Source organism: Oncorhynchus kisutch, linkage group LG22 (assembly GCF_002021735.2).
Source record: "Oncorhynchus kisutch isolate 150728-3 linkage group LG22, Okis_V2, whole genome shotgun sequence".
In the NCBI taxonomy this organism is placed as follows: Eukaryota; Metazoa; Chordata; class Actinopteri; order Salmoniformes; family Salmonidae; genus Oncorhynchus; species Oncorhynchus kisutch.
Window position 1 is genome coordinate 5,250,790 of NC_034195.2, and position 12,731 is coordinate 5,263,520.

The 12,731-nt window shown below is 45.6% G+C and overlaps 1 protein-coding gene and 1 long non-coding RNA gene across 2 annotated transcripts in view; both read right to left on the reverse strand.

Annotated features, from left to right (window-relative positions):
* Nucleotides 1-12,731, reverse strand: part of LOC109867651 (phosphatidylinositol 4-phosphate 3-kinase C2 domain-containing subunit alpha-like) — a 59,456-nt gene that overhangs the window by 10,995 nt on the left and 35,730 nt on the right. The window contains exons 9-18 of the mRNA XM_031801056.1: nucleotides 10,708-10,854; nucleotides 8,960-8,984; nucleotides 8,544-8,790; nucleotides 6,863-6,985; nucleotides 6,154-6,321; nucleotides 5,839-5,947; nucleotides 5,310-5,452; nucleotides 3,724-3,912; nucleotides 3,415-3,508; nucleotides 3,210-3,304 (exon numbers count right to left, since the gene is read on the reverse strand). Coding sequence (XP_031656916.1) covers nucleotides 3,210-3,304; nucleotides 3,415-3,508; nucleotides 3,724-3,912; nucleotides 5,310-5,452; nucleotides 5,839-5,947; nucleotides 6,154-6,321; nucleotides 6,863-6,985; nucleotides 8,544-8,790; nucleotides 8,960-8,984; nucleotides 10,708-10,854 — 1,340 coding nt within the window. The remainder of the gene's footprint in view (nucleotides 1-3,209; nucleotides 3,305-3,414; nucleotides 3,509-3,723; nucleotides 3,913-5,309; nucleotides 5,453-5,838; nucleotides 5,948-6,153; nucleotides 6,322-6,862; nucleotides 6,986-8,543; nucleotides 8,791-8,959; nucleotides 8,985-10,707; nucleotides 10,855-12,731) is intronic.
* On the reverse strand, nucleotides 58-3,195 carry LOC116356270 (uncharacterized). The gene is made up of 3 exons (XR_004204754.1): nucleotides 2,527-3,195; nucleotides 2,169-2,382; nucleotides 58-2,096 (listed from the first exon to the last, which is right to left on the reverse strand). It is a non-coding gene; the product is annotated as an uncharacterized LOC116356270 (long non-coding RNA).

The following is a 12,731-nucleotide window of genomic DNA, read 5'->3' on the forward strand; positions in this document are numbered from 1 at the left end:
TTCCAGCTACAATAGTCATTAACAATGTCTACACTGTATTTCTGATAAATTTGATGTTATCGTAATGGGATTTATTTTGGTCTTTCTTTCAAAAACAAGGACATTTCTAAGTGACCCCAAACTTTTGAACGGCAGTGTATGTACATTGTAAAGTTTGTCTGTAATGTATTTTTCGTTATGTGTCGGACCCCAGTAAGACGAGCCGTCGCCATTGGCGAATGGAGATACTAATAAATAATTCAAATCAAATACCAGATAGCTCCAACTGCTGGTGATTTTATTTACCCCCCACCAAGTTTTCAGAATAATTATTGACTTGGTACATAAGACTGTAAAAACACCAAGAAAACATCTCCAAGTGACTTTCATTTTGTTCCAATGTTTTCCGACGCGTTACAGATATGTGATTGTATGCAAACGTAAGCAAGTTGAGGTGATTTAGTCAAATGTTAAATCTGTTTGGGCTTCTTGCCATACTTGACTATTTTTATGAGCTGCTGCCAACTGAGCACCTGCCAACAAGGCTGGTGAATTCTACATTCTTATCCGTCAACTCCACTGTATATCCCCCTGAGCGTGAGCACCTGCCAACAAGGCTGGTGAATTCTACATTCTTATCCGTCAACTCCACTGTATATCCCCCTGAGCGTGAGCACCTGCCAACAAGGCTGGTGAATTCTACATTCTTATCCGTCAACTCCACTGTATATCCCCATGTGTGTGAGCACCTGCCAACAAGGCTGGTGAATTCTACATTCTTATCCGTCAACTCCACTGTATATCCCCCTGAGCGTGAGAACCTGCCAACAAGGCTGGTGAATTCTACATTCTTATCCGTCAACTCCACTGTATATCCCCCTGAGCGTGAGCACCTGCCAACAAGGCTGGTGAATTCTACATTCTTATCCGTCAACTCCACTGTATATCCCCATGTGTGTGAGCACCTGCCAACAAGGTTGGTGAATTCTACATTCTTATCCGTCAACTCCACTGTATATCCCCATGTGTGTGAGCACCTGCCAACAAGGCTGGTGAATTCTACATTCTTATCCGTCAACTCCACTGTATATCCCCCTGAGCGTGAGCACCTGCCAACAAGGCTGGTGAATTCTACATTCTTATCCGTCAACTCCACTGTATATCCCCCTGAGCGTGAGCACCTGCCAACAAGGCTGGTGAATTCTACATTCTTATCCGTCAACTCCACTGTATATCCCCATGTGTGTGAGCACCTGCCAACAAGGCTGGTGAATTCTACATTCTTATCCGTCAACTCCACTGTATATCCCCATGTGTGTGAGCACCTGCCAACAAGGCTGGTGAATTCTACATTCTTATCCGTCAACTCCACTGTATATCCCCATGTGTGTGAGCACCTGCCAACAAGGCTGGTGAATTCTACATTCTTATCCGTCAACTCCACTGTATATCCCCATGTGTGTGAGCACCTGCCAACAAGGCTGGTGAATTCTACATTCTTATCCGTCAACTCCACTGTATATCCCCATGTGTGTGAGCACCTGCCAACAAGGCTGGTGAATTCTACATTCTTATCCGTCAACTCCACTGTATATCCCCCTGAGCGTGAGCACCTGCCAACAAGGCTGGTGAATTCTACATTCTTATCCGTCAACTCCACTGTATATCCCCATGTGTGTGAGCACCTGCCAACAAGGCTGGTGAATTCTACATTCTTATCCGTCAACTCCACTGTATATCCCCATGTGTGTGAGCACCTGCCAACAAGGCTGGTGAATTCTACATTCTTATCCGTCAACTCCACTGTATATCCCCATGTGTGTGAGCACCTGCCAACAAGGCTGGTGAATTCTACATTCTTATCCGTCAACTCCACTGTATATCCCCATGTGTGTGAGCACCTGCCAACAAGGCTGGTGAATTCTACATTCTTATCCGTCAACTCCACTGTATATCCCCCTGAGCGTGAGCACCTGCCAACAAGGCTGGTGAATTCTACATTCTTATCCGTCAACTCCACTGTATATCCCCATGTGTGTGAGCACCTGCCAACAAGGCTGGTGAATTCTACATTCTTATCCGTCAACTCCACTGTATATCCCCATGTGTGTGAGCACCTGCCAACAAGGCTGGTGAATTCTACATTCTTATCCGTCAACTCCACTGTATATCCCCCTGAGCATGAGCACCTGCCAACAAGGCTGGTGAATTCTACATTCTTATCCGTCAACTCCACTGTATATCCCCCTGAGCGTGAGCACCTGCCAACAAGGCTGGTGAATTCTACATTCTTATCCGTCAACTCCACTGTATATCCCCTGAGCGTGAGCACCTGCCAACAAGGCTGGTGAATTCTACATTCTTATCCGTCAACTCCACTGTATATCCCCTGAGCGTGAGCACCTGCCAACAAGGCTGGTGAATTCTACATTCTTATCCGTCAACTCCACTGTATATCCCCATGTGTGTGAGCACCTGCCAACAAGGCTGGTGAATTCTACATTCTTATCCGTCAACTCCACTGTATATCCCCATGTGTGTGAGCACCTGCCAACAAGGCTGGTGAATTCTACATTCTTATCCGTCAACTCCACTGTATATCCCCCTGAGCGTGAGCACCTGCCAACAAGGCTGGTGAATTCTACATTCTTATCCGTCAACTCCACTGTATATCCCCATGTGTGTGAGCACCTGCCAACAAGGCTGGTGAATTCTACATTCTTATCCGTCAACTCCACTGTATATCCCCCTGAGTGTGAGCACCTGCCAACAAGGCTGGTGAATTCTACATTCTTATCAGTCAACTCCACTGTATATCCCCATGTGTGTGAGCACCTGCCAACAAGGCTGGTGAATTCTACATTCTTATCCGTCAACTCCACTGTATATCCCCCTGAGCGTGAGCACCTGCCAACAAGGCTGGTGAATTCTACATTCTTATCCGTCAACTCCACTGTATATCCCCATGTGTGTGAGCACCTGCCAACAAGGCTGGTGAATTCTACATTCTTATCCGTCAACTCCACTGTATATCCCCCTGAGCGTGAGCACCTGCCAACAAGGCTGGTGAATTCTACATTCTTATCCGTCAACTCCACTGTATATCCCCCTGAGGGTGAGCACCTGCCAACAAGGCTGGTGAATTCTACATTCTTATCCGTCAACTCCAAAAATCGACCCGCATTTGGGCTGGTGGTTGGTGTTCATTTTAGGCCCCGGTGGAGACTCACCAGTACAGGTAAAGGGTGATGTTGACGTTGCCCTGTGCTCTGGACAGCAGGAAAATCACTAGGGCGTTCTTCAGGTGACACTCAAACTTCAGCGCCTGAGAGAGCGACAAGGACACGGAAAAGGAAAGTGGGTGAGAAAAGCATTCAGGGTCACTAACAAATTGTTTACCTGTGTGTGTGTGTGTGTGTACTACAGACTGTTCACCTGCACGAGCTGAGGCAGGTAGTCGGCCAATTCGTCATCACTGCTGGATTCGATCCAGCCGACAGCCACACTCCTCACCTCTGTGTCAGCAAACCTGCAGGACAGAGATCAAGACAGGCAGGTCAAACTTGAGGGTGACCTTTAACCTACACACTCACGTAAAACGTAAACCTCCCACTTTACAAATATGACTTATCTACCGCAGGTTTCTATTGACCACAGCTTAAACTCTAGCTTGACACACTCAAACTTGAGTGTGTGTATGTGTGTCTGCCTCTCTCTCGGTGTCTGTGTGTCCACCCCACGTACTTAGAGTCGAGCAGCTCCAGGGCACAGACGGGTTGGAGTGAGGGCCAGTTGTGGAGGAGGGCGTGAATCTCAGCCATGCTGCCCCAGTCCCAGCTGGGGGCGCTGGCCAGCACCTTGGGCAGGCTGTGGGTGTGGGCTCGGCAGTGGTGCCGCTGGTCCCACAGCAGCTGCCGGTCAGCCCGCGTCAACCTGGGATTGGGAGGGAGGAGGAGAAAGCGGGGTGATACCGGTGAGTCAGAACATAGACCACTGCTACCGCTGACAGGATTCTCACAACAGAGACCCTATTAGAAATCACTTTCTTCAGATTCTATACGTAATTTATGGTCATCACCATCTGGGTCATGTTCAGTTAGCCACGAAACAACAACAAAAACAGGTCTGAAGCAAAGTCAAATGGGTTGGAACTATCAATACTTGACCAGTAAGAAGCGCTTGTGTTTGTTTTCCATTGCAAAACATTTTGCTACGGTGTGGTAATGAACACTATGAATGAAAGCTATACGATAGACGGCAGTGCAGCACTCTCTTGCCACAAATCCCACCAACAGCTCATATAATGCTCATCCCCTCTGATGACACAGGTCCTGGGGACACCTCTGGGTGACACATTATGGTTTTTGCAATAGCACTACACAGCCGATTCAAAGAATCAAAGCTTGATGATGACTTGGTTATTTGAGTCAGCTGTGTAGTGCTCGGGCCAAAAAACAAAACGTGCCCCCAGTTTGGGAAACCCCTGGTCTACAGGCTGTGGACAGCCTTTCAGGTTAGCTCTGGTTCTGAGATAACCTTTTTTAGGACTCGGAAATACACCCAAACAAAACAGAAGGCAAAACCATATGGTTATAAATCGGAGTAAATGAGAGAAAGCTCAGAGAAAGTAAAAGGGATTAGCGCTTTAGAAGAAATTGCTCTCTGTGGAGGCTGGGAAAAAGGGTAATGAATCTGGCTGGCAGCCTGGGGTGGGTTTAAGTAGGTATTTATATGCCCACAGTTAAACGTCTGGGGGAACAGACACTGAAATGAGAACAGACATCTATGGTCTGGGAGGACTGGAAAGTAATTTGGGGATAAAGCCTTCATAAGGCACTACATAACACCATTATAATAATGACCTAACAGTTGTCATAATGGCAGCTGGTATCAGCTTATGACAACAGACCTGACAAAGTTATGACACAAACTGTTATGAACCTTCCTTCATAAGGCCCTACACATCACGGTTATGAACCTTCCTTCATAAGGCCCTACATATCACTGTTATGAACCTTCCTTCATAAGGCCCTACATATCACTGTTATGAACCTTCCTTCATAAGGCCCTACATATCACTGTTATGAACCTTCCTTCTTAAGGCCCTACATATCACTGTTATGAACCTTCCTTCATAAGGCCCTACATATCACAATCATAATTATGACATAGCACATGTTATAAACCGTGAGACACTAGCTGCCATGACGGTTTATGACAAGTGCTGTGTCATAATTATGATCGTGATATGTAGGGCCTTAAGAAGGAATGTTCATAACAGTTTGTGTCATCATAACTCATGTATTATATCATGACGACAGACACAGTACCCGAAGGTAGAGGCTCGGCTGCAAAGCTTCTCCACCCGGCGGTGCAGGTCAGGATCCAGCTCCTCCAGGGTGTTGGGGTCAGGGCAGGGGCTCTCCTGGGGCCCCACGTACAGCACGTCCACTGCTGGGCTGGGGAAGTCGACCTGGGGGGGGGGGGTGTCATGGAATGGTTAGGCAGACACACAAACTTGCATGGGTACACAAACATTAGGTCACCACAAAATGGGAAATGTGTTTGAGATAGGGGACTGTGTCAGAGAGACTTTGGGTAATGTTTGAAATTAAAAATTAAAAAGCTTTTTCTTCAATTTGCTTGAGGTTAAAACTGATCTAACACGATTGAACAGGTGCTTGGCTTCACCTGTCCAATTGTGTTGAATCACTGATTGCTTTGAAAAAGGGGAGGGAAGATTTGCATTTGAACAGGACCTACACACAAGAAAATCGCAGAACGTTGACTTGGACGGCAAAGGCCCGCTCTAGTAATTTTCTATGGGTACAGTATTACTGTGTAGAGTCGGGGAGTCACCTGCAGTATGATCCTCTCGACCAGGTTCTTCCTCCGGATCCCGGCTGCAGCAGAGGAAGCCTGAGGAGAGGTCCACAGACACAGCAGCTTGGTTCCCCTCGCCAGCACCCTGGAAAAACACACATAAGCATTAGCATACAAAGCTACACACACACACACACACACAAAACACCCCAACATTCTGAATCCCCAATAGACAGCTATTTACACAATCAACTCTTAAAATACACTCAGTTCGAATGCCATACAACACAACAAACACACAAACAGCAATTGCACAGTCAACAACACTACTGAAAATGTGTCGCGCATCACCGTCGGAAGTCAAATAGGGGCAGGGAGATTTTGCCCAGCACTTCTGGTCCTTTGCGCTGTTTGTTCGAGTCTGGGGAGCCGCTGGCGTTCTGGTTCAGGACCCCAAAGAGGGAGAGAGTCAGCATCGACTCTAATGGAAGCAGGGACACCGCCATTGGGAAGTTGATCCTGGAAAGAGGGAACAGAGTGAAAATAAGAGTGTGAAATGGGAGTGGAAAATGGAGAGGGATTGGAGTGAGAATAGTGAATAAGTATGAACGTGCATAGCTTATGAGTCTGTATTCCCACTCGCCTGCGAGTAGATTCTTAGATCATCATCATACGGTTTGTGGCTCAGTTGGAATGAGGGTTCAATTCCCGCAAGGATCACATACAAAAACACGTACAGCATCCCCTCACTGTCCTGCAAGATGCTTTGGATCAAAGTGGAATCTGCTATCTATCTACTCGTAATTGTATCCAGATATAGGCTGAACGATACACTGATTATGGGTAACAACAGACCTCGCCTTGTCTTGGCTATCAGTTTTGTATTACTTTCATGTGGTTGTGTTGAAGCCTGCATGACAGAAAGCGAAGAACATTTGATCCTAGTCTACATTTTGATCCTAAAGAGGCAAACGTGAAAGGTAGAGGCACATTATTCAACATAAACACTATTATAACGAGCCATTGTATTTCTATGGCTAGTGGGTAGTGAGTCACGTACATTTCGTCCCATTTGATGTGGTAGAAGAAGCTCTTGTAGGTGCCCACTTTCTTGGACTGGATGGGCTTGAACAGGTTCTTGCCATTGTGAGTCAGAGCACACATCAGGTAGTACTTCTCATAGCTGCAAAAAGAAGGGAGCAAGAAATTAACAAATTATGAATGAACAAGTTAAAATCCCATCTATGTACAGAGAGAGAATAGACTTGTCCATAACTGACAGTCGTCCTCTGTACCTAATAAAGCCACACTCGTGCATTCTTTAATACACCACTAACAGAGCTCTCAGAACCATTTATCAAATGCAGATTTTGTTAAAGTTGGCTCCTCTTATTTAAACAGTTCCATTTCTTTCACATTATGAAAGACATTGCATTTGATGAGCACAATACCAGGCAGTGAACCATTTGGGATTCCAAAATATTTCTTATTGCTCAATGCCATCAGTCTTGTGCTTCGACACAGCATGGTATGCGTGCCTCCCCTGTCGCTGGTGACATGATGCATCGCTGTGCCTACAGATGGTGTGTGTGTGTTTGCATGCGTGTTTGTCATAGGACGCTAGCCACAAAAGAGCAAAGCACTCAAGCCTTGATGACGAGGGACGATTCCAGCCATGAAATCATTTGGGAACACAGAGTAGCTGTTCGTTCGGGACTAAACATTTTCAGGGGAGCACTTCTGGCCTTGTGATACGGGATAAACATTTTCAGGGGAGCACTTCTGGCCTTGTGATACGGGATAAACATTTTCAGGGGAGCACTTCTGGCCTTGTGATACGGGATAAATATTTTCAGGGGAGCACTTCTGGCCTTGTGATACGGGATAAATATTTTCAGGGGAGCACTTCTGGCCTTGTGATACGGGATAAATATTTTCAGGGGAGCACTTCTGGCCTTGTGATACGGGATAAACATTTTCAGGGGAGCACTTCTGGCCTTGTGATACGGGATAAATATTTTCAGGGGAGCACTTCTGGCCTTGTGATACGGGATAAATATTTTCGGGCCTCCTTTGGTATGGTGCTCAAAAATGTTTTCCATATCTTCTAAAAATAGCTCTTGGACGAGGCCCTATGGATGATGGGCAGAAAGAAACAGCCTGTTATTAACCAGATCCTCTCTTTTTGAAGCAGTCATCTGCCAACCATAAAAATACTTGGGTCCTGGACGGCGTTTTACAGTGGCATTTTGGACCTCCCCCTCTCCCATCAAGCCCGGATTTTTTTTTAGGCACCAAAAGGAAAAAAAAGTGACTGAAACAGGGAGGTACTGTAAGAAACGTCCAATAAGCGTCCAATAAGAAACGCACATTGTTGTTTTCCGTTGCAAAACATTTTAAAGCTCTTTCTGTTGTGAACCATATTGAACACAACCCTGGAGTGAGACAGTCACAAAATGTGCCACTCCCCAAGTCGTGCAAGATTGTGCTCACTGAATGGAAAGGTTGGCTCAAGTCTATTCCAGACAGAAAGACACCATAAATAGATTAAAGCCTTGGTGGAATTGGATACAGTGACGGTGAAATAAGACACGGAGAGAAACAACGGAGGAGCAAGACAACAAGAGTATCAGTTCTGAGGCCAAGTCATTCTTAAAAAGGTGGAAACTATAGTCTCAGTTGTCTTCCTTACTGCAATCCAGAAAACGTAAAATGGTATATTGGACTGGGGATAAACACACCTGCTGATCCAGACGGCGGGGATGCCGTGCATGGCGAACAGGGTAAACTGCAGATGGTCCGTGGTGCCCGAGGCCTCCTTGCTGCCACGCCCCTCCGCAGCAGACTCCCCCTCGGTATGCTGGGAGTTGGAGGAGGGGTCGGGTGAAGAGGAGGAGACGGGACAGAAGGAGCGCAAGTACAGCTTGGCCAGGTCGTAGACAGCGTCCGTTAGGAAGCCCATGCACTCCTCCACGGGGCTGAGGTGACCTGGATGGGTCAGAGGGTTACGCTCAAATGATTTGAACTGTTTTTGTGGTTGATTCATGGAAGCAGGAATTGCCCCACTGTGTGCCATTATGGACTGATCAAAGTCACATTGCGGAGTCACATATGTGTGATGTGTGTGAAAAATGTGACTGGTTGTTGTAGGACTCACCATTTGCCGAGGATTTGGAGCCCACCTGAGATAGAGAAGTACACATATGATAACTGCCAGAATTACAGCCCTTGTAAAACTATCCTACGCCCTATCACTGCAGTGAGACACAGAAAGACAGAGACAGGTAGAAGTGACGTGACCAACCAATAGACATGCAGTACCAGTGAAAAGTTTGGACACACCTACTCATTCCATGGTTTTTCTTTATTTTTGCTATTTTCTACATGGTAGAATAATAGCAAAGATATCAAATGGATGTCATATGGAATCATGTAGTAACCAAATAAGTATTTTATATTTGAGATTATTCAATGTAGCCAACCCTTGCCTTGATGACAGCTTTGCACACTCTTGGCATTCTCTCAACCAGCTTCATGAGGAATGCTTTTCCAACAGTCTTGAAAGAGGTCCCACATATGCTGAGCACTATATGGCTTCTTTTCCTTCACTCTGCGGTCCAACTCATCCCAAACCATCTAAATTGGGTAGAGGTTGGGTGATTGTGGAGGCCAGGTCATCTGATGCAGCAGTCCATCATTCACCTTCTTGGTCAAATAGCCCTTACACAGCCTGGAGGTGTGTTGGGTCATTGTCCTGTGGAAAAACAAATTATCCCACTAAGCGCAAACCACATGGGATGGCGTATCGCTGCAGAATGCTGTGGTAGCCATGCTGGTTAAGTGTGCCTTGAATTCTAAATAAATCACAGATAGTGTCACCAGCAAAGCACCCCCACACCATCAAACCTCCTCCTCCATGCTTCACGGTGGGAACCACACATGCGGAGATCATCCGTTCACCTACTCTGCGTCTCACAAAGACAAGGCGGTTGGAACCAAAAATCGCAAATTTGGACTAATCAGACCAAAAAGGACAGATTTCCACCGGTCTTATGTCCATTGCTCGTGTTTCTTTGCCCAAGCAAGTCTCTTCTTATTGGTGTCCTTTAGTAGTGGTTTCTTTGCAGCAATTTGACCACGAAGGCCTGATTCATGCAGCCTCCTCTGAACAGTTGATGTTGATGTGTCTGTTACTTGAACTCTGTGAAGCATTTATTTGGGCTGCAATCTGAGGCTGGTAACTCTGTTTAACTTATCCTCTGCAGCAGAGGCAACTCTGGGTCTTCCATTCCTTTGGTGGTCCTCATGAGAGCCAGTTTTATCATACTGCTTGATGGTTTTTGAGATTGCACTTGAAGAAATGTTCAAAATTCTTGAAATTTTACATATTGACTGACCTTCATGTCTTAAAGTAATGGTGGACTGTCGTTTCTCTTTGCTCATTTGAGCAGTTCTTGCCATAATATGGACTTGGTCTTTTACCAAATAGGGCTATCTTCTGTTTACCACCCCTACCTTGTCACCACACAACTGAGTGGCTCAAACGCACTAAGGAAAGAAATTCCACAAATTAACTTTTAACAAGGCACACCTGTTAATTTAAATGCACTCCAGGTGACTACATCATGAAGCTGGTTGAGAGAATGCCAAGAGTGTGCAAAGCTGTAATCAATGCAAAGGGTGGCTATTTGAAGAAACTCAAATATAAAATACATTTAGATTTGTTTAACACTTTTTTGGTTACTACATGTGTCATTTCATAGTGTTGATGTCGTCACTATTATTCTACAATGTCGACAATAGCAACTATAAAGAAAAACCCTGGAATGAGTAGGTGTGTCCAAACTTTTGACTGGTACTGACCCTTTATATATTAATAGAATGATTATACATGATTGGACCCACCTCTGGCGAGCGTGTCCTGGGGAGGTTGACAGAACGCTTAACCCTTCTCACTGCTTCTGTGATGGCCTGCGTCTCCACCTCATCCAGGGCACAGCAGAGGTTCTTCACTGTCTGCACCACCCGATCCACCGTCTTATACTGGGTGCTCTGAGATGGAACAAAGTCATTGTCTCATGTGTGTGTGTGTGTGTGTGTGTGTGTGTGTGTGTACAATCTCTGTTTGGTTACTCAACAATTCAAGTGATTCTTGAAACAGATGTGCCATTTAGAGCACATGTCATCCAGGAATTTATAGGCCTGTCGCAAGCATGTGTGAACTATACGCACACAATTTTTTATTTTTTTTAATTTATTTTACCTTTATTTAACCAGGTAGGCAAGTTGAGAACAAGTTCTCATTTACAATTGCGACCTGGCCAAGATAAAGCAAAGCAGTTCGACAGATAAAACGACACAGAGTTACACATGGAGTAAAAACAAACATACAGTCAATAATGCAGTATAAACAAGTCTATATACAATGTGAGGTGAGAAGGGAGGTAAAGGCAAAAAAGGCCATGATGGCAAAGTAAATACAATATAGCAAGTAAAATACTGGAATGGTAGTTTTGCAATGGAAGAATGTGCAAAGTAGAAATAAAAAATAATGGGGTGCAAAGGAGCAAAATAAATAAATAAATAAAAATTAAATACAGTTGGGAAAGAGGTAGTTGTTTGGGCTAAATTATAGGTGGGCTATGTACAGGTGCAGTAATCTGTGAGCTGCTCTGACAGTTGGTGCTTAAAGCTAGTGAGGGAGATAAGTGTTTCCAGTTTCAGAGATTTTTGTAGTTCGTTCCAGTCATTGGCAGCAGAGAACTGGAAGGAGAGGCGGCCAAAGAAAGAATTGGTTTTGGGGGTGACTAGAGAGATATACCTGCTGGAGCGTGTGCTACAGGTGGGAGATGCTATGGTGACCAGCGAGCTGAGATAAGGGGGGACTTTACCTAGCAGGGTCTTGTAGATGACATGGAGCCAGTGGGTTTGGCGACGAGTATGAAGCGAGGGCCAGCCAACGAGAGCGTACAGGTCGCAATGGTGGGTAGTATATGGGGCTTTGGTGATAAAACGGATTGCACTGTGATAGACTGCATCCAATTTGTTGAGTAGGGTATTGGAGGCTATTTTGTAAATGACATCGCCAAAGTCGAGGATTGGTAGGATGGTCAGTTTTACAAGGGTATGTTTGGCAGCATGAGTGAAGGATGCTTTGTTGCGAAATAGGAAGCCAATTCTAGATTTAACTTTGGATTGGAGATGTTTGATATGGGTCTGGAAGGAGAGTTTACAGTCTAACCAGACACCTAAGTATTTGTAGTTGTCCACGTATTCTAAGTCAGAGCCGTCCAGAGTAGTGATGTTGGACAGGCGGGTAGGTGCAGGTAGCGATCGGTTGAAGAGCATGCATTTAGTTTTACTTGTATTTAAGAGCAATTGGAGGCCACGGAAGGAGAGTTGTATGGCATTGAAGCTTGCCTGGAGGGTTGTTAACACAGTGTCCAAAGAAGGGCCGGAAGTATACAGAATGGTGTCGTCTGCGTAGAGGTGGATCAGGGACTCACCAGCAGCAAGAGCGACCTCATTGATGTATACAGAGAAGAGAGTCGGTCCAAGAATTGAACCCTGTGGCACCCCCATAGAGACTGCCAGAGGTCCGGACAGCAGACCCTCCGATTTGACACACTGAACTCTATCAGAGAAGTAGTTGGTGAACCAGGCGAGGCAATCATTTGAGAAACCAAGGCTGTCGAGTCTGCCGATGAGGATATGGTGATTGACAGAGTCGAAAGCCTTGGCCAGATCAATGAATACGGCTGCACAGTAATGTTTCTTATCGATGGCGGTTAAGATATCGTTTAGGACCTTGAGCGTGGCTGAGGTGCACCCATGACCAGCTCTGAAACCGGATTGCATAGCAGAGAAGGTATGGTGAGATTCGAAATGGTCGGTAATCTGTTTGTTGACTTGGCTTTCGAAGACCTTAG